Consider the following 22,572-nt stretch of genomic DNA (forward strand, 5'->3'; position numbering starts at 1 on the left):
AATTTTGATCTTTGCTCTAACAAGCTAATGGTCTTACCATATATATAGAGAGAGTTGATTCAGGAATGACCTCCATATCACTAACAGATCTGTTAAAATATAATCAGTTTCATTTTTAATGATGTTTCTCAGAGCTTGCTGTGTCCAACACTGTATGATTCTTTTCTTACAGCAAGTGTATGATAGAGGTGAGGTTTCGATGTTGTCTAGAAGTCTGTGACTTATTTCTTAGTCTTGAACCATATTTTCCATCAATTTTTTTTGTGGTCATCTTCTCTATCTTTGTGTTGAAGTCACCCAGAATCAAATTATATATTGATTTAATTCAGAGGATCTTATCAAATTCTTTGTAAAATTTCTCTACCTTTTCACTCTCTGTAACTTATGTAGCTGAGAAAACTGAGGTTTTGCTGGCTAACATGTTTTTTTCTAATAAGCACAAATGGACTTTTTTTTAATAGCGCATCTCAACTGTCTCCCCTACCACCAAAGTGACTGACAAAAAAGCATGAGGTCTGACTACTCCACTCTTCAGCTGAATAACTTCCAGGGGCTCCCTATTGCTTCAAGAATTCAATACTAAGTCTTCTTCTTGAAATTTAAAAGCCCTCATAAACAGACTCCAGCTTACCTTTTCAAATTTATTATTTGTTCAGAGATTCAGAGATCTGACAGTCTAGTTAAATTGACCTTCTTGCTGTCTCCAATGTCCCCAAAGACATCTAATAACTTTATGCTTTAAAAATATTATTTAAAATTTAAAAATTTATTTCATTAAATATTTTCCAATTACATTTAAAAGTGTTAATATTAATTTCTTAAAATGTTGTTTCAAATTCTATCCTTCCATCTCACCCCTCCCCCCCTTCTTGAGCTGGCAGATGATATGATAATTGATTGAACATTATGTCAGGGACAATTAAGTGATGGTGGTACAGGAGATAAGAGTACCTAGTCACAAAGGCTCTCTTCCCCCAAAATCTAACCTTAGACATTTACTAGCTGTGTGACCCTGGACAACACTTTGTCCAGTTTCTTCATCTGTAAAATGAACTGGAGAAGGAAATGACCAACCACTTCAATATGTTTGCCAAGAAAACCTTTATCAGCCATAGCTGAAAAACAAAAATATATAGCATCTTTATGATTTAATGCATGCTCTTTTCTATCTCTAGATCTGGAATGCTCTCCCTCCTCAGCTGCCTTAGACTCCCTAGTTTCTTTCAAAATTTAGTTCAAATAACACTTCCTATATGAAATCTTTATTAATTCCACACTACCAAGTGTTTTTTCTTCAAAATTATGTTGTATTTATTTTGTATAGATTTAGTATTGAGCTGCTGTTTTTCTCAATAGAATACAAACTCCTTGAGGGCAGGATTATTTCATGTTGTCTTTGTATCCTCAGGGTCTAACTTAGTGCCTGAGATATAGTAAGCTCTCCCCCACCTCTTTCAAAGTAATTTTTATTCATTTTATTTTATTTTATTTTATTTTATTTTATTTTATTTTATTTTATTTTATTTTATTTTATTTTATTTTATTTTATTTATTTTTAAATTTTCCCCTGGCTACATGCAAAAATAAGTTTCAACATTTACTTCCAAAACCTTAAATTTCAAATTCTCTCCTTTCCTCCTACCTGGCTCTCCCTTGTTGAGGAAATGAGTTCCTTGGTATAGATTAAAAATGTGTAACCATGAAAAGCAGCACTACAGTAGTCATGCTGTAAAAGTAAATATAATCCCTGTCCCCATCCCCCCAAAAAGAAAAGTTCATGCAGAAATACAAGCAATTCAATATCATTAAGTCCTTCATGATTTGCCCTTCCTGTCCAACCTCATTCTGCTTCACATGAATCCTGTATTTGAAGATCAAGCTTTCTGTTCAACTCTGGTCTTTTCATCAGTAAAGCTTGATAGTCCCCTATTTCACTGAGTGCCTATCTTTTCCCCCAAAAGAGTATGTTCAATTTTTCTGGTAGTTGATTCTTGGTTGTCTTGCCTTCTGGAATATCAAATTCCAAGCCCTACAATCCCTTAATGTAGACTTGCTAAATCTTGTATTATCCTGGCTGTAGCTCCACAATTCTCAAATTATTTATTCCTGGATGCTTTGCAATACTTTCTCCTTGACTTGGGAGTTCTGAATTTTGACTATAATATTTCTGGCAGTTTTCATTTTGACATCCCTTTCAGGAGATAATCAGTGGATTCTTTCAATTTCAATTTTGGCCTCTGCTTCTAGGATATCAGGGCAGTTTTTCTTGGAGAATTTCTTGAAAAGTGAAGTCTAGGTTCTATTTTTAGTCACGACTTTCAGGCAGTTCATTAATTTTTAAATTATCTCTCTTGGGATCTGTTTTCCAGGTCAGTTGCTTTTCCAATGAGATATTTCATATTTTCTTCTAGTTTTTCATTCTTTTGAGTTTGTTTTATTGTTCCTTGACTTCTCACAAAATCATCAGCTTCCCTTAGTTCCATTCTACATTTTAAGGAATTATTTTTTCAGAGAATTTTTATATTTCCTTTTTCATTTGGTCAATTATTCTTTTTAAGGCATTCTTTTCCTCATTGACCTTTTGGATCACTTTTTCCATTTGACCCAAACTGGTTTTTAAGATATGATTTTGGTATTCTCCTTCACCAAGTAGATGACTTGATTTTCATGATTTTCCCACATGGCTCTCATTTCTATTCCCACTTTTTCTTCCATCTCCCTTACTTGATTTTCAACATCTTTTTTAGAAAGCTCTTTCATAGCCCAAGTCCAATTCATATTTTTCTTGGAGGCTTTCGATGCAGAAGCTTTTATGTTGTTATCCTCTGAGTGTATAGTTTGATCCTCCATAGGACCAAAGTAAAAGTCTTTGTCAATAGATAATTTTTTTCTTCTGTTGTTTGCTAATTTCCCTAGCCTGTGACTTGATTTTAGCTCTTTGTTAAGGTGGAGCTCTGCTTCGGGGTGAAGTGTTCATTGTTTTAAGCTTTTGAAGGTTTTTGTAGCTGTTTTCAGGGATACTCCCTCAGGGAATTGCAAGTTTTCTATTCCTCCAAGGTTTTATGAGAGGCCTTGACTGCTCTCCTGGCCTGTACTCTGATCTGTGGGTAACCACAAGCATTTTCCTCTGCCCTGGAGTCATGAGGAGGTTCCCTGCTCCACTGTAGGCAGTAAATTCTCTTGTGCTTCTGTTCCTTTTCCTGGGACTGGTGTCCTAGACTTCAGTCTGGATCTGAGTATGGGCAAAGCAACAGAGTCCTGCCTCAGGAATAGCAAAGACATATCTGCAATTTCCGGGATTTCCTTACAGTCTTTGGGCTGAGTGCTCTGAAAGCAGCATCTGGATGGCTCCCAAGGCCTGGTTCACTGGGGTTGGATCTGTGCTGAGGCCTGCACTGGACTGTGCTCCTCTCTCACTCTGGTGCAGCAGAATTTTCCAGCTGACCTTGGAAATCTCTGGATTGAGAGGTCTTAAAATGGCCACTACTGCTGCAGACCCAGGTGCCCTGGTCTGCCTTAGGTGGCTGGATCCTGTTCACTCCAGCAAGGTCTAGGCTGAGCTGCAGGATCTTTCTAACCCTGGTGCAACAGACCCTTCCTGTGGATCTTCCAAGTTGGCTTGTGGCTAGAAAAATTGTTTCACTCAGTCTTTTTGTGGGTTCTGCTACTCTCTGAGGAAGAAGACAGGGACTTCCAAATCTTCTATCCTTGAGAGTCTAAGACTGGGTGAATTTTATTTGCCTTTTGGTTGGTCTCATACAAAATCTGAGTACAAATAGTAAGCTTTTGATAAATGCTTATTGATTGATAAACTGTAATGTTTATAAACTCTTGAAGGCTGCAATAGAGATGATGACATGCTTTCCCTCTTTTAATTATTTTCTATTTATCTTGTAAATAGTTTGCTTTGTATATATTTACATTTTGTCCCTCCCTTTAGATTGTAAATGCCTTGAGGGCAGGGCCTATTTTTTTTCTTGCCCCCCCCTTTTATCCCCAGGGCATTATACAGTAAGCACTTTATAAAAGCATTTTGATCCCATTAATCTAAGGAGAGGTTGGGAACCATTCTCCTGTTTAAAAGCAACTTCCTTCTTTCTTCCCATTTCTTTCATAGTGAGAATGACCAGATGGATAGAAGTCTTTTCCTTTTGTAGTGTATTCACTCACTGCTTATTGAACAATGATCTGACATTTATAGTAGCAGAAGTTTATGAAAAATAAGAAACCTGTGTTTCTTTGTAACTTTGTCCTCCTTTTTGACCACTTTGCCAATGTCCCTCAGAATCCAAGGGTGACCCTTGCTGGGTACTGAAGTTCATTTTGTAGTTTACAATAGCTATAAAACCATCATTTGGTGGACATGTTCCTGGCAATGAACCTCTCAGTACTTAGTGAGACTGGTCCTCCAAAAGCATATACACATTGTCTTTCCCTAGTGATAGAACTTATAAAAGCTTCCCCTCCACTCCACTGATGTAATCTTTACATTGCATGGGTCACCTCTGGGGTATAGCATGTGTCAAGCATGATTATTCTTAGTAACCTTATAATAATGACTTTTTGTAAGAGACAGAGTGGAAGAGTAGAAAGGACTAGGAGCTTAGAGCCAAAAGATTTGAGTTCTAAATTCTGACTTACTGTGTGAGTATGGGTATATTACAAAGTGCATCTTTTTTTCTGAGCTTTAGTTTCTATATAAAAAATGAGGGAGTCCCTTTTAGCTCTGATATGTTGATGGTGTGTAGGACAAATGCCACTTAAATAAATTTTGGAGATCTCTCAAGGTATGAAGAAAAGGCTTTATTCGTTTCTGGAAACAGGCCTCAATCAATTAGAGAGATTGAGGCAAAAGAAAAAGCCCAAGAATCACATTTATCCTAACTCAATCCCCCCCCCCCCCCCACTAATGGGGAATGTGGTTTTACAATCTAAACAGGAAAACTACCCTAGGGAAAGGGGCATAGAATTCAAACAAAGCAAACTAATCTAGGGAAAAGAACATAAAATTCAAACCAAAACCAGATTATCTCTTTAGTTCCAGGAACTGAATGATTCTCCAGACATCAACAGATAAAATGAAGTCAGTTGACTCCTTACCCAAACTCCCCAGGAGTTTGCTTTGTCAAGGAGGAGCACATAGCTAACCAGATTCAATCTATAATATTTTACTGAAGAAATCTCAGACTTTATTCCACTCAATGGTGAGGGGCAGATTCTGGGCAACCTCCCTCGAATTCTTAGACAACTCCTATAGTCAATCAGTTAATTCACAGACATTAGGAGCCTCCTATGGGGCAGGTACTAGGGAGGCAAAGACAAATATAAAACCATCCCTGCCCTCATGGAACTTACATTTCACTGAGGGAAACAACACAGACAAAGATAAATATGATTATCTATGTGTATATCTGCTACCTTAGCCCCCACTGCCTGAAGGCCAAATAGATTTCACCCCTTCCCTAGGTTTGTCTATCTTTTTTTCCCCATTTATTTATTTATCTATCTATTATTTATTTGTTTATTTGTTTGTTCATTCTTTCCATTCTGTTCATTCATTCATTCATTTATTTATTAATTCATTCATTTATTTTTGCAAAGCAATGGGGTTAAGTGGCTTGCCCAAGACCACACAGCTAGGTAATTATTAAGTGTCTGAAATGGTATTTGGACTCAGGTATACATTGCTGTATCACCTAGCTGCCCCTGTTTGTCTATCTTTAAGGGGTTGTGAGGTATGTCATGGCTCTTTGCAAATGACCCCAGCTCCTGGTGTTCTCACATTTGTGGGGAATCCTCTGTACACTAGATCCATTTATCCATTAAAAAGAATAATTTTTATAAATGAATATTTACCTCAAAAGATATAACCACAAATATACAGACTTACTTCCTGATACCTAGGAGGCTTAATTCTCTTCTGTCTTCTTTTTACTATCTGTTTTTTGGGAAAGAAAGGGAATTGGGTTTATAGCTTATCTTGGTTTCTGAGGAACACAGTCCAGGCCTACTTGGGGCCCAAGTTACAGGCATCTTGGCTTCCTTGCTGACCTGTTTGGTTTCAATATCTTTCCTGAAGTTTCACTGAGAATCATCTCCAAAACTGAGGACAAACAAAACAGAATAAAAGCATTCCAGGTCCATTCCTTAAGCAGAGTAAAAAGAGAGAAGGTATCTCTCCTTCCAGGTTCAGTTCTTGGCTCTCAAGCTGAAGGCAAACTATGGGTGATCATCTCCTGGGAGAAACAGCGAGGGTATTCAGGACCAAGTGTGAGCCCATATCGATGTCCATCCCAATCTCACTGTTTTTTAAGGAGGGAGTCAAACAATCCACAACCCACATTGGTAGTGGAAGTAAAGGGTACCTACATGTTGGGAGATCATGGTGAGTTTCCTTATCTATAAAATAAAAACAAGATAATTTGGAGTCAAGTTAATTAGCACTTGAGTAAAGGGAGAAGAACCAGGAGAACATGGTGCATGTTAACAACATTATGAGTTGACCACCTACAATGGATGCAACTCCTCTTAGTTCAGAGGACTAGGACAACACCTGGAAGACTCATTATGGATAACACCACTGACATTCAGAACCAAACCAAACCAAAAAAAAACCCAACCTATAGAATCTGAATGCATACTGTGTTCACTTTTTAAAAACTTCTCTTATGTTTTTCCTTCAAAATGACCAATATATAAACATATTAAACGCAAATGAACATGTACAACTTTTACTAAACTGCTGAGGGGAGGGAGGTGGGAAGGGAGGGTGGTAGAAAAATGTGTAACAAATATGTTGAAAAACGTTCATAACATGTAATTAGAAAAATAAACTAAAATATCAATCAAAAAAAGTTAACTAGCACCTGAGAGAAATCTATCTGGAAAGGCTTCATATGGGAGGCATCATTAGAGCTGAACTTTATAAGAAACTGGGAGACTGGGAGCTCTAAGGTTGAGGTGAGGAGGGAGAACATTCCTGGCCTGGGTGTGGGGAGCTCCATTCTTTTTTTTTTTTTTTTTTTTGGTTAGGTTTTTGTAAGGTAAATGGGGTTAAGTGGCTTGCCCAAGGCCACACAGTTAGGTAATTATTAAGTGTCTGAGACTGTATTTGAACCCAGGTACTCCTGACTCCAGGGCTGGTGCTTTATCCACTACGTCACCTAGCCGCCCCTTAGCTACATTCTTTAAAAGGAAAGTTCACCAAGGTTAGATGAAATAAGCTTTAAAGGTAGCAAGAAGGCCCAGCTTCCTGAATTATGGAATTCATGAAGGGTAGTGATGTATAATAAGCCTTGAAAGTAAGTGGGAGCCAGTTTATGAAGAAGGGCTTTAAATGTCTACCAGAGAATTTTGCATTGAATACTAGGAGTAATAGGGAGCCCTGGAACTTATTGAGTGGTAGAGTAATGTGGGTTTTAAGAAAATTACTTAATACAAAATAAACCAAAAAGAAAATGAAAATTACTTTTGCAAGCTGTGTGGAGAATGGATTGGAGCAGAGAGAGACACTCTAGGCAAGGGGACCAATTAGTAGGCTATTACAATAGCCCAGTTCCCTCCATTACTTTCCCATTGATTCCAAGTCTCTTCTGCCGAGAGTGTGTTACTGTGTGTGTGTGTGTGATGCATACCCACCTATATTAGTTACAGTGGCTGTGATCCATGTTTTTGAGCATGAATGTATTCCAGGAGAAATTAAAATATAGGAGATTGTCAGCATATCATGTTCTGGGAAGCATATGAATGAGTCACATTTGTTTATTGGCAAGTGAGAGAGTGTGTGTTATATGTTTATATGAAGTAGTTGGATGTGTAAGGGAAAGGGTTTGAAAGGTGCGTCTCAAGATTCATGGGTCAAGTTTTTTTTTTTGTGACTCTGCGTGTGCATATACCTGTGTATATATGTGTGTGTGTGTGTATGTGTGTGTATAGCTGTGTACTTTGTATATGTGTATGTATGTATTTGTATACTCTAAATAATTGAGATTCATGAAGAGTTTCTGGTGAAATACTATCCATATTGACTTCTAATCAATGCCACAGAAAGTTCCTCATTGTAGTCTTAAAAAATAGTGGGTGAGAGGAAATACCTACCCACAGGAGGGTGGGTAGGAAAGGACTTGGAATCTGGTTTTCTTGCCCTACCGTTCTTTTCTTTCTTTCTTTTTTAAATTTATTTTTATTAAAGATATTATTTGAGTTTTACAATTTTCCCCCAATCTTGCTTCCCCCCCACACAGAAAGCACTTTGTCAGTCTTTACTTTGTTTCCATGTTGTACCTTGATCCAAATTGGGTGTGATGAGAGAGAAATCATATCGTTAAAGAGAAGAGAATTCTCAGACCTACCATTCTTTTCTGTCTCTCCTTTCTTTTCTATCCTTCCCATTTTCCATCTATTCCTCTTTCCTCTCTTACTCTGTTTCTTGTTCCCTTCCCCTCCTTTCCTTTTCCTTCTCTTTGCTTCCTTTTTTCTGTCCTTTCCTTCCTTTCTTTTATTCTTCCTTTCCTGTCTTCTCTGTCATTTCCAGGCAGTTAATCCCTGGCCCTCCCCTCCAGCTCCATCCTTTCCGTCCATCTGGTTCCCCAGATGGGGGGAAAAACACTCAATTGGCCCAATTTCCAACTGTAAGGAAACCATATGGAGAGATTTAGCAGGAGAGTTGAGTGCCTGCCTAGTCCCATTACTTGAATAGCCAGGGATAACTTCTTGGGTTCACCTGGGTCTCCATGTGTTTCACTAAGTTTCTTTGCCTGGAGTGAGATGAAAAACCCCTCTAAAGCACCTGGCACAAACCCAGGGACTTTTTACATCCCACCCTACTGTCAGGAGTCATCTTTTGGTTTCTCAAGGAATTCCTCCATGGTGTCCCAAAACACTTCTAAAGTGCCTACTATGTTTAGGACACAGTGCCGAGAACTGGGAAAACAAAGATATTTCTATGGTTTATATCCTTATGGCGCTTACAAATCTCTTCTTAGGCAATTGCCTGACAAGCGGTATAGGGGAATAAGAAGTATAGGCTCAGTTTAAACTACTATGATCCATCATCACTCAATCATCAGAGGGACTGATGTCCTTTTCTATGTCCTCCAGAGACCCCAGGTTCACTGGTCCACAGTCTTCTTTCTTTAGTCCACTTAACTTCAGTCCCCATCTTAACCCTCACACATCCTTTCTCTCTATGCAGGGAGATATTCTGCCCTGCTCTAGGTGAATTAGTTTGATCTTGGAGGAAAAGAATCATGGATTAATGAGCTGGAAAGGTTCTCAGAGACCATTTGGTCTAGCTCTCTCATATCACAAATTAGGAATCTGAAATCTAGGTAACTTTAGTGATCTGTCCAAAGTCACACAGGTAGGAGGTATCTGAGTAGCTTTGAACCCAACTCCTCTCAGTCTAGAGCCAAGTGCTCTTTCCACTGGGTCAGAAAGACAAAGTTAAAAAGGATGAGAGAATTAGGATGGGGAGAGAGATACTCCCTCCTTTCCACCTTTAGGAATCTGGAAAAGAACCACAGACTGAGGCAACCCCAAACCCAAGCACCTGGAGAGAGACTGATATATCACAAGGAAACAATCAGGAATAGAATTCACAACTAGGCTTAAATCTGTTTGCTATAGATGGTATTGCCTGACTTGCAATAGGTTATAAACTCCTTGATGACCAGAATAATATCTTAAATGGTTTTGATACCTTCTAAAGCACTTGGCACAAACCTGGGCACCTTGTAAAGACATTTCTAAAATGGGAGGACCCTTTGAGCTCACCTAACTATGGATTTCTTAACGAAGAGACACTAGGACTCTGAGATAGCTATCCAGGACATCCAGGATGGGAAAAACATTAAATCTTTATTTTCACTAACCTCTAACTGAATTGGAGCATTTCCTTCAATTATTTAAAAATGATATTCTGGGATGGGATCTATAGACTTCACTGGACAGCCAAAGGTGTCCATGATTAAAAAATGATCTTTGGTCAAATTCTACCTTCTGATATTTGCATGCACACACATACATACGCATACATATAAAATAATGAAACAAATTTCATAAATGTTTAATGTATGCAAAGCATGGAGAAATATAAATTCAAAACTAAGTCTCTGATCTCAAGTTCACATTATATTTTTACATGGTATTTCATTTTTTCCAGTTACAACATTCACTTTTTATAATATTTTGAGTTCCAAATTGTTCTCCTTTCCTCCCTCTCCAAGATCTTGAGCAATCTAATATAGCTTATACATGTACAATCATATTAAATAAATTTCCACTTTAGTCATGTTGTGGAAGAAGAAACAGAACAAAAGGGAACAAAACATTAAAAGGGAAAAAACAACAAAAAAGTGAAAATTGTACGCTTCTATCTGCATTCAGACTCCATAGTTCTTTAGGAGCTCATATTCTAATGAGGAGAGGAGAAGGAAAGAAGAAATGGTTTCATATGGAAGTTATACTGTTTGCTAATCAGGACAACTTTGGACAATTTCACATACCCTCAGTTTTCTCATCTATAACATAGAGGATTTGTTCAAGAGAACTCTGTGCCCCCCTCATATTACCTTATATGTAACTGCTTGTGTGTATATGTATTTGTTAACTTCCCATTACATGTAAAGATAGTTTGCAGCTTTCTTTCTTTTTTTTTTGTTTTTGTTTTTGTAAGGCAATGGGTTAAGTGACTTGCCCAAGGTCACACAGGTAACTATTGTCTGAGGCTGGATTTGAATTCAGGTCCTTCTGACTCCTAAGCTGGTGCTCTATCTACTGTGCCACCTAGCTACTTCTCAGTATTCATTTTTTATAAAATGTTGAGTTCCAAATCTTTCCCCCTTTCTCTTATTCCTCCTTCCCAAGATGATGAGCAATCTAATATAGGTTTTCTATGTGCAATCATAATAAACATATTTTCATGTTAATCATGTTGTGGAAAAAAGAACCAGTAGAAAAGGGGAAAAACCATGAAATACAAAAAAACAACAAAAAAAGTAAAAATGGTTTGTTTTGATCTGCATTCAAGACCCCATAGTTCTTTCGCTGGATATGAATGACATTTTCCATCACGAATCTTTTGGAAATATCTTGGATCATTGTATTGCTGAGAAGAGTAAGTCAATCATAGTTAATCATCTCACAATGTTGCTGTTACTGTACAGCATATATTTATTATATGTTCTTGTCTTCCCCACTGGAATGAATGCTCATTGCAAGTAGGGATGGTCTCTTTCCTTTATATTTATATCCCAGAGATATAAATACCAGAAACTTCTGGTACTTAGTGGGAGCTTACTCAATACTTGATTGATTTATTAATTGATTCTAAGCTAGAAAGGGGAGTGGGTTAGCAAAATTAAACTCCGATTATCAGAAAATATTAAGAAATGTAGAGGACTGCTTCTGTGGATGAACCTTCTCTATGGAGAATTCCCAGGAAGGCAAAGGCAAGAATTTGAATATACTGGACCAAGAGAGGGGGTTGTTATCAGTACCTGTAAAGGGACTACTTAGAAGTACCCATCTCTTGGGGTGGCTAGGTGGCACAGTGGATAGAGCACCTGGAGCAACCTGAGTTCAAATTCAGCCTCAGACACTTAATAATTACCTAGCTGTGTGGCCTTGGGCAAGTCACTTAACCCCACTGCCTTGCAAAAAACCTATAAAAAAAGAAGTACCCACCCCCCCTGAGATCAAAGATCTATGAAAATGTTATTAGAATTAACCTGATTCTTTTTTTCCATTTATTCTCACTAATCCATTTCTCTTTCCAGCATTCATTTATTCGTTCAATTTTATTATTATTTTTTAATAAAACAGATTATTTTTTAAGTAATGGCAACCGTTCCTATTTCTATAGTTATAGGGAGCACTAGATTCACTCAGAAAACATGGGTTCTAGTGCTGACTCGAGACAGGTAAACAAGTATTTATTACCTTCTATGTTCCATTGTACTATATCTAGGGATATAAAGACAGACAAAAGACAGTTTCTGCTATCAAGGAGTCTACACTATAATGGGGCAACCAATAAACAACTATGTACAATTAAGAAATATACAGCATGATTTGGAGCTAAGCAACAGAGGGAAGACTTGGGACGCGGCACATCCTCTAATTGGTTTAATTTTTTTTTCATATTTTTTTCCAATTGTGGATAAAAAAATTTAAAACATTTCTGAGTTTCAAATTCTTTCCCTTCCCTCCCCCTTCCTTGAGAATGAAAATCAATTTGACATAGATTATATAAGTTGTCATGAAAAAAAATTAGCTCTGTTGCAAAAGAAAATACAGACCCCCCAATATGAAAACAATAAAGAAAGTGAAAAATAATATGCTCACATCTTACATATGCTTTCTCTGGAGACAGCATTTATTTAATGCTAAGTCCTTTGGTATTGTCTTGGATCATATTGTTGAGAAGAGCCATGTCTTTCATGGCTGATCATCACACAATGTTGCTATTATTGTTTACAATTTTCTCCTGGTTCTGCTCACTTCACTTTGTATCAGTTCCTCAGTCTTTCCAGTTAATCTCTATTTCTTTTTAACCTCTCAGTTTCCTGCTTCAAAATATTGGATTTAGTCTCTTAGGTCCCTTCCAGCTCTAAACAATCTATGAAAGAATGCTTCAACCCTAAAGCTTCCTAAGTATTTTCCTAGTTTTCATTTCTACATTGATGCCTCTCACCCCCTGCCTCTAGGAGGAGTATGTATAGCCCAATCAGTGAAGATTCCTAGGGAGCCGAAACCTGGAGAATTTGACAAAATCATTCGTCGCCTGCTAGAGACCTCCAATGCCAGGGCAGTCATCATCTTTGCCAATGAGGATGATATCAGGTGAGAGGGGAAACTGAGACAAAGGTGGGAATGGTGAGGGGAATGGGAATGGATAATGGGGAATTGTGGACATAGCTGGAGATAATATACTAATGATGAGAGATGTGGTGGAAGTGGGGAAATCTGTGACATTAGGTGTCTCCTAAAGTCTGTGTAGAAGATGGGTGGGGGGGGGGTAGAACATATGGTGTAATTGAAAAAAATCTTTGCAGCTGGAATCAGAGACCTTGGGTTTGAATTCTGGTTCTGAAGCCTTCTATCCTTAGTTTTCTCATCAGTAAAATGAGGGAAGGAAGTTTCAACGACATGGCCTCAGAAATCTTGACCCAGAGGACAAGGATGAGGCATGAAGTTGGTACAATGGAAAGATTTTGGGGTAGAGTGAGGAGTTGTGAGACCTAACCCCACCTCTTCTACTACTCATTTTGTGGCCTTTGGGTCTGTTTCTTCCTCTGTAAAATCAGAAGGTTAAGACTAGTAAGTCTCTGAGGCCCTTGTCTGCTATTAAATTCTTGGTATTCTGTGATTCATTAAACTATTGTAGGATGTAAATGTATTGAACTTGGAGTCACAAAGACTTGCATGTGAATCCACATCCCCTACTTACTACCAGACTTAAGGATGGTTGTAGAAGCTGTATTTTAATGTTTATAGTCAAATTCCATGATTAGACACTTACTAGTTTGGACAAATCACTTTCTCAGCCTCAGTCTTTTCAGCTGTAAAGTAGGGATAATAATGGTACCCATCTTCACAAAGTTATCATGAAGATTAAGTGACTTTATACAGAAAATGTATGTTTGCATGTATATGTGTATACATACACACATGTGTATATATATATGTATATGGTGGCTTTTTTTAAAACCATAAAACTTCGTATAAAAATTAGGCATAAAGCAGCTTCTCTAGGTGATAGAATGCTGGTTCTGAGTTCAAATTCTGCCTCAGTTAATTAGCTGAGTGACCCTGGCTAGAACTTCTTTGTCTTACAGTTTCCTCTGTAAAATGGGGGATTTGCATTTGAGTCCATTCCTATTCTAAGTCCCTTCTTTAGCCCATCTAGACTCTTTTTCCTTATGAAGTCTGCCCACCAGTGGGGCAGTGATGACACAGGTGCACGCCTTCCCTTTTCTCCGGTTTTCCCAACTTACTCCTTGCTACTAATGCCCCTACCCCATCCTTCTCAGGGATTGGATAATTGTGAAATTGGGTATAACACTAACAACTTTCTTTTCTGCTGTTGGGGAGAGGCAAAGACAGATTGGGGAAGAAAATGGGGTGGGACAAAGATAGGAAAAGAAGATGGTTAAGAAGAAACAGAAAACAATGGAGAAGAGAGAGGAGAAATGAGAAAGTGACAGAGGTGGAGAGAAGGGCAGAGATACAGAGAAAAGGAAGAGAAGCAAAGACAAAGAGACAGAGACTGAGAAACAGACAAAGAATAGAGATGAAACAATAGAAAGTTGGGGAAGGGGGCAAAGAAAGAAAGAGAGGATCAGAAAGAAAAGGGGAGGATTGAATTGGGAGAGGAAGAGACAGAGAGACAGGAGAGACCAGGTGCACTCTCAGCACCTCAAGCCCAAATTCCCTCCTGACCATCAGACTTAAGGATGGTTGTAGGAGCTATTTTTAATACTAGTCAAATTCCATTATCAGTTAGGAGATTTATAAATGAATTGGGATTGCTGGTTCTGAGCAGGAGAGGAAGAAAAGAGAGATATGAATACTTTGCCTCATTCCTCAAGGGACCATTTGGTCCTGAACAGCTTACTAAACCAACAACTGAAATATATATATATATATTTTATATATGTAACATATGTATGTATATTTACATAGTTATATAATATACATATAACTATATAGATATTTGTATAGCTGTACAACTATATATATTTATATACATATACACACATTCACACACACACATGCACATGCACAATGAAGGAGCACAATAAATAGAATGCTAGATCTTGAGTAAGGAAGACCTGAGTTCAAATGTGACTTTGCACACTAGATGTGGGACCATGGACAAGTAACTTAACTCTGTTTGCCTCAGTTTCCTCATCTATCAAATGAGATGGAGAAAGAAATGTCAAATCACTCCAGTATCTTTGTCAAGAAAACCCTAACTGGGGTCAAGAAGAGTCAGACATGACTGAAACCACTGAACCGCAACAAAATATCTCTTCTTTCTCTGTTTCCCCCATTCTCTCTTCTTCCTCCTTTGTTTTCTTTGCAATTTTCCTTTTTTAATAGGGGCACTGGAATGTAGTGAAAAGATTTGGAGCCAGGACCTTAGTTCAAATCTTAAAGCTGTTATTTATGCCAGTATAGTTTTAGGCATTTTATTTTCCTTCTTTGGTCTGCAGTTTTCTTCTCTGTAAAAAGAGGATTGAGAAAGTCAGTGATCTCTAAAATCCTTTTGTCTCTAAATCCTATGATCCTTCCCTCCTTTGTTCTCTTCTCTCCCTCCTGTCACTCATTCCTCCCCATCTTTATCCTTTTTCTTCTTCTATCTCCCCTTTCTTCCCCCAAATGGAGAAAGGCAGAAGAGTCAGGGAAGGAGCAGACTGGGTAGAGACCTGATTGCAACATCATCCTAGCCTTAGCCTCTAGGGAGTTTATGGGGTATGGGGGGGTGGATTAGTAGCTGAGACTTAGCCTTCATTAGAGACAGATGTTCAGAACTCAGCAAGTGTGGTCTGTAAGGTTGCCAGGAAAGTGTCAGACAAGTTGGGGGGAGAGGAGAAACAAAGACAGGCAGAGAATTCAGCAACTTTGTGAAGACCCAAGGCAGACAGGTTAGGTGACACCAAGGTACCCATAAGCAAGGAAAAGGAAGGAAGAAAGAATCCAACTGGGAAGGATCTGACACAAACTTTTTTCTTTTAGACTGATCAGAAAAAATATGTACTAAGTCCTATAGCTATTTACCTTTCTACAAGTATTACAAACCTATCCCCAAGGAGCTCCCAGCCTGATGGGGGTGGAGGGAGGAACTATGTCCTCATCCCTGGAGAGATTCCAATCTGGTGAGAATGAGACTGGTTCTTATCTTCAGGAAGCTTCCATTCAGATGGGGAAGACAAAGCCCCGATCTGAAAATGTATCTGCTTGGGTGAACACAGTTCCCACTTACAAAGACCATCCCTGTTCCCAACCTGCAGTTTCCCAGAACTCTGGGACCTATTCTTCCTACTCTCCCTTTTGCTTTGGACCTCAGTTGCCAGATTTTCCCCTAACTGTTTTTTAATCAACCACTGTATTGACAAGATCTTCATTACTCCCTAATTGTCCATACATTTTTCCCCAATTTCACTCATTAAGAATTGATTTAACAAAGCAGTTGAATTGCCAAGCCCTGGGTCCTGTCACACATGCTGCTATTTTGTTTCTCTGAGAGTCCTTCAGCTCTTTGTGTGACCTCCACCTTTCTTTACTTACTCTCAACTGTGTATACTCTCAGGTTTTTGTCTTTTTTTTTTTTTTATAAAGTCATTCCCTCTATGGGTATCAATTCATCTCCCTCCCCTAACTTGAACATCTTACTCAAAAATGCCCCCATCCAGGAAATTTTCCCTGATTAGCCCTAATTCTGTTTACTTTTCAACTTTGCTCCTTCTCACAATGATGATGTTTGCCCTTCATTCTTGAAGAGGACCATGATATCAGGGAGGTGATGCCATGACAAGGATGTGAATTGGATTTGAGTGAGGGGGTGCCGTGCTAAATCACCAGCCTCACTTTCTCCTTTTCAGCCATCTGGGTCCAGTGGCCAGCTATGAATCAGGATGACTGGATATGGTTCTGATTCGGAGGAACTCAAGCTATTCTAGATTGATGTGCCCCAGCTTATGTGTCCCTTTTTCCTGTGTCCCTTCCTGGCTGCCTCCATCACTTGTCTGTGGAGGGCAGACTCTTTGGGAGCAGGACTATGTTTCTTCTAAAAAGCTGAAAGTTCCCTGAGGACAGGAATTATGACTTTCTTATCAACCTGGGAGTCTCTTGTGACTTAAAAAATTCTGCATCTAAAGCTGGAAGGGTTCTTGAAGTCAGCAGTCAACTAGCAATTATTAAGTCCCCACAGACTCTGGAGGTGCAAAGAAAGGCAAAAGACAGTCCCTGCTCCCCAACAGCTCACAGACTAATGGGGTAGACAACATTCAAATAAATATGGGGATGGATAAATTAGGGATAGTCTCAAAGAGTAAGGATAAGGAGAACTTGGAAAGATCTTTCATAGAAAGTGGGGCTTTACTTGAGGCTTGAAGGAAATCAGAAAGGAAGATGAGGTGGGGGAGCATTTTAGATATTGGGGACAGCCTGGGAAAATGCGTATCATGTCATCCAGTCCACTTATTTAAAGATGAAGAAACTGAATCACTTAACTGAGAGGTTAAGGGACCTGCTTAAAGTCACACAAATAATTGCTATCACAAGTAGGATTTGAATCCAGTCTATCTGATCTCAAATTCAGCACTCTTTTTGCAGAAGAAATATTTCCCCATCATACCTGGAGCTCCTAAAGTCAGGAACTGTCTACCTTCATCACTGAAGACTCACTGAAATCAAGGAGTGTGTCTCTCTTTGCTTTGTTTGTCCCCCATCACCAACAAAGGACATCAGAGGAACGTAGAGAGCAGGGTGTTAACTATTTGGCAAGATTCAGTGGCTAGATTGGGGAGTCTAGAGTCAAGGAATCTTCGTCCTCTGTGTCCTCTGTCCCATTCACAGCTGAGTGACCTTTAGGCATATTACTTAAACTCTCTGGGGTTCACTAATCAAACAGACACAGTAGCATCTGATCTCCCTAAACTTAGTGGACTGTTGGGAGGATAAAACAAGATGATGGGCGTGGAAGATTTTGTAAAGGAAGTTCAAAATCATGGATTTACAGAGCATTAGAGCTCATCTAGGCTAGTCCTTGCATTTTGCAAAAGAGGATACCTGCTTCTATGACCTGGGCAAGATCACACAATCCTAGTGCAGATGTAATGAGAACCCAATCTTTGGAGGAACAAACGGAGGCAGTGGGGTCATTTATTCTAGAGAGAAGAAAAATGGGAGAGGGGGAGGTTGGGGCATGAGTTGAGAGGTGTTTATTTTGTCCTCAGATACGGGAAGCAGGAAGCTAGGCATCAGACTTATATCACTTTTGGAAATCCACGTGAATTCTCAGAGAGGCAGATGGAATAAAAATAAATGTGGGTGACTTTGTGGAAATGGTGTAGGTCTGGAGTCTGGGGACAAGGGCCGGATGCAGGGAAGGTAATAATAGGTATGTGGGTTTGGGTTCTGAGAAAACTACCCATCCCTACTATTAGAGATGACCTGGGAGCCACCTGGCAGGTGAGGGGATTGTGGGAAGAAAACAATAGGAGGAAGGAATGAGTAGAATAGATAGATGTTCTAAGGGAGGAGACAAGAATTTCTTCAACAGGTTTGGACAAAAAATCCAAGTTTATCAGTCTATAAATGCCCCACTTTACACAGCAGCTCCCCCTCTAACCTCTTCTTACTCATTCCCTCAGGCTGCATCTTGGGAACTATTTTTTCTTTTCAAGACTGCCCTTGTTTGCACTTGCTGTGGCCTGATATTGCCTGAATATACAGGTTGGGGATGAAGCACAGGCAGGCAGACAAGTGGTTTTGTATATAATTTGTGGGGAGAGTCCTGAGTCCCACCCCACTGCTCAGCTTGAAGGCTTCATCCCTGGTTGAGGTAGACTCCTGCTGAGAAGTTCTGCCATCATTCCCTATGTGACCTTAGACAAGTCAACCTCCCTGTGCCCCCATTTCTCCATTTGTCAGGAGAGACTCATGCCTGCCTTTCCTCCTCTCCACACCTCCTTCTCTTCCCAGAGTGATTTTCATTAATTCATCTACTAAATAAGCAAAATGGTGCTTGCTAAAGTTTCTTTCAACTCTGGATCCATGATCTTCCCAGTTTCCAGCTGGGAGAGAGTCAGATATATGACAGACTTGCCCTGCGGAACTTAATAGATTCTAATTCAGATTCAAAGTTAGTAATAATAGGTGACATCTATATAGAACTCTTAAGATAAACATGATCTCATTTGATCCTCATAGCAGCCTTTGAGTTAGTTGCTACAGGAAATATTATGCCCACTTCTCAGGAAGCTGAAACTCAGAATGATAATTGATTTGCCCGAAGTTGTGCAGCTGGTAAGTGTCAAAACTAGGATTTGCACTAACATATCTCTAGAATCCAAGACCAGAGTTTGTTCCAATGGTTGTATATGTTTTATTAAGCAACCTATTTAATTAAAAAAACCCAACCCATTATAAGGATGAGACTTGTTCTTTTGGAAAGAACTCCCAGCACAAAGGTTGTCTCTTCAGTGAGCATGATAGAAGTCTGGAGTCCTAGGCTCAGAGAAGGGAGTAGGAAATCAGTCAAGGCTTCAGAGAGGAGGTGGGATGGAGGATGAGAACTGAGGAGGACATTCTAATACAGAGAAGGGCACTGACCAGAAACTCCAAGACAAGGAAGATACTTTGGGGTGAGTCAGGGAAGTTGCTTCTTCAAATGGGCTCTTATCTCAGTCCTTCCAAGAGATGCTAAGTAGAGACAGTTCTGAGTGAGCAGGTGTGAACATAGGACTTCCAGGTTCAAGATTCGAGTTTATGGATGCATGATCAAAGTTGACACTATGGTAATACAGGGGGATTGTAGATATAGTTGTGATTTGGGGATGGTGGGACAAATCTGAGACTGGGACCTGAAGATGGAGGACTGGTACTGAGGAGAGGGAGGTATGCCACTGGGGCTTCTGTATTAATTGTCATCTGTAGATGTGAACCTGTTGCTAGTGGCTGGGTATGTGGGAAGGATAGACCTATGACTGCGAATGTGGCTGTGAGTCAGGGACCCACCAATGTAGGCTTGCTCCTAAAACATTTTTTTTTTTGTGGTGGGTAGGGGAGGATGTTAGATGTGGAATTGGGAGATGTGGGCAGATATAGGAACCTGCAGATCTAGGGACTGGTGGTGAGGGCTGAGTGGTGGGAGTAAGAATAGATGTCTAGAACTTGGAGACTTAACTATAGGCCATAGGAGGTAAAGGACCTGCATGTAGACCTGGTGATGGGGACCAAAGGGGTAGATATGTCATGGAGGGAGAGGGGTTCATTTGTTGTCTGCCCTCCACAGGCGAGTGTTGGAGGCAGCCAGGAAGGCCAATCAGACAGGCCACTTCATCTGGATGGGTTCAGACAGCTGGGGCTCCAAGATTTCCCCGGTGCTGCACTTGGAAGAGGTGGCTGAAGGCGCTGTCACCATCCTCCCCAAGAGAATGTCTGTGAGAGGTAGGTAGGATACTGTTGCCCTTCTTTTTCTTTCTTCATTCCTAGGCCAAGATGCAGACCTGGGCCACTGAGGTATTCTGGGATAGTGTTGCTTACACCCTTCCCCTTGTCTTCATGGAAACCCTTTTAAGGTGTAGATCTTTGTATAGAACTCGAGGGTGGATTTTTTTCCCCTTCTTCTTTTGTCCTGTCCTCATTCTGGTGGAAAACACAAGGGAACTATGAAACGTGATTTTAAATGTGGATCTCCTCTAGTTTTCTCTCACTATATGATCTGAATAAGTCACTCTGGGCCTCAGTTTCCATCTCTGTAAAATAAAAGAGCTGTGCTGATGATCTTTGAGATCCCTTCAAGCTCTAGAATCAACTATTTTATAATTTGCCAGAAACTGTTTCAGATTCTGACAATTCAAAGATAAAAATGACCCCTGGATGCTTACATTCTCTCAGGGAAGATAACTTGTACACATGTAAAATGGTGGAAAACATTGAAAAAGAAATCTAAAACATACACAAAATAAATGCAAATAAAACCCTATATTGTGTCAGGGGGAGGCAATCCCTGCCCATCTCCCCTGCTGCCTTCCACTCCTACCTCCTTTTGAGGCTCTTTGAAGAGACCAGATTCTCTTCCCTGGGCTACGGAAAGGGGAAGAGGAGATCATGAGCTATTGACATCCCTACCTCCCAAATGAGAGACTGGTGAGCACTTTGTAGGTGATGGGTCCCTGAGAGTCACCCTGGGGCGGAACAAATCGATCTGGCGGAACTGGTTTGGCGAGCAAAGTGTGGTAATAGCCTTAATTGGGTAGCATGCTATGCTTATAGGGGGAGGGCAAGTTCTTCTTGCTCCTCCTGTATCCCACTCCCTCCCATCTCCTCTCCTCTCCTCTCCTCTTACCAACCCCCCCCCCCAACTTCCACCTTGATCAATCCATTTCCTCAGACTCTAATATTTCTCTAGTGGTAACAAGACCCCTTCACACTCCTGCAACATCTTCCTCTTTCCAAGTGCCTCAGTATCTATTATCTACTGATAGGGACCATCAGGATCACTGAGTTCAATTTCTTCATTTTACAGGTTAGGAAGCTCAAAGCAGAGATGAAATGTGACTTGGGCAAGGAAGACCTTGCCTCTCCTCATTGCCACTCTAGAGCTCTTTTCTTCCATGTGGGGCTGTGTTTCAGGGATCTATACTCTGGCCATCCAGAAGATAGCACATTTATTAGCCATCCACAGTACCATGGTGTGATCTAATTAAAATCATGTGATCACATATTTAGAGTTGGAAGGAACTTTGAGACCACTGAGTCAAGTCTAGTCCCTTATTTTACAGATAAGGAAACAAACCAAGGGAGTCATAGGAAGAGTTTTAGGGATAGAAATTCATGAAATCTGAACATTCTCATATTATGGATGAGAAAACTAAGGTCCCTTGAGGGGAAGTGACTCAAGAACACATGACTAGTAAGTGACAGAATCAACACTGGAACCCAGATCCTTTGATATTTCAGTCAGAGTTAGAAAAGTCTTCTGAGGTCAGCCAACCTTCCACTCCATGGAGAATCACTTTCTTCCTTTTATAATATTTTTGGCAGATGGGTATCTTGCTTCTGTTTGTACACTTACAATGATGGGGAACTCCCTCCTACTTATTTGTCTTAATTGTTTTGTCTCCTTATGGGCAACCTCTGTTTCCACTAGGAGACATTTCCAGGTACCTGCAGTTAGGCAAGATTCCATGGGATGAGAGGATGGTTAGCCTAGTGAGTAGGGGAAGCAGAGCAGTGAAAGGGAAGAGAAAGGCGCTGGATTTGGAGTCAAAGAACCTGCAATGAATCTTACCCCTCACACTTAGTTACCTGTGTGACTTTGTCACTTCTGTGATCCTCAGTTTGTTCTCTGGAAGGGGTTAGATTTGATGACTTTTATTGAATCAGAAAGTCCCAGGTTCAGGTTCTGCCTACTACACCTTCTGACTCTGTTACCCAGAGTAAATCACCTAAACCTCTCAATGCTCCTTGGATAGATTAGAAGTGGCAGAATAGTTGTTGATCTGCACTCTCCCCCTGGGAATTCCTTATAGCAATGATATCACAGAACCAGGCCACAAAAACAAAAGTCCATAAAATGACTATTTGTAGCAAAAAAAGAGACAAAATTAAAACATACTTAGAATCATAGATTATATCATAAATTTAGAAATAGAAGTCAACTTGGCAATTATTTAACTCAATCCAGATGGGGAAATGGAGACTCTTGAAAGGGAAGGGATTTAATCAAGATCCCTCATCTAATTGGGGAAGGAGATGGTTAGTTATAAACCCAAACCTTTTATCAGGTACCCTTCTTTCTCTTTCTGTCTCCCAAACAGAGACAGTGGGTTCTGTTGA

General features: G+C 39.8%; 1 protein-coding gene across 1 annotated transcript in view; it reads left to right on the forward strand.

The window, feature by feature from the left end:
• The window catches only part of GRM4 (glutamate metabotropic receptor 4), a 329,809-nt gene that overhangs the window by 221,563 nt on the left and 85,674 nt on the right, over window positions 1-22,572 (forward strand). Inside the window, exons 4-5 of the mRNA XM_074236529.1 lie at window positions 12,708-12,843; window positions 20,024-20,178. Of these exons, the coding sequence (XP_074092630.1) occupies window positions 12,708-12,843; window positions 20,024-20,178 (291 nt within the window). The remainder of the gene's footprint in view (window positions 1-12,707; window positions 12,844-20,023; window positions 20,179-22,572) is intronic.

The sequence above is a fragment of the Macrotis lagotis genome, chromosome 5 (assembly GCF_037893015.1).
Source record: "Macrotis lagotis isolate mMagLag1 chromosome 5, bilby.v1.9.chrom.fasta, whole genome shotgun sequence".
Lineage (NCBI taxonomy): Eukaryota > Metazoa > Chordata > Mammalia > Peramelemorphia > Peramelidae > Macrotis > Macrotis lagotis.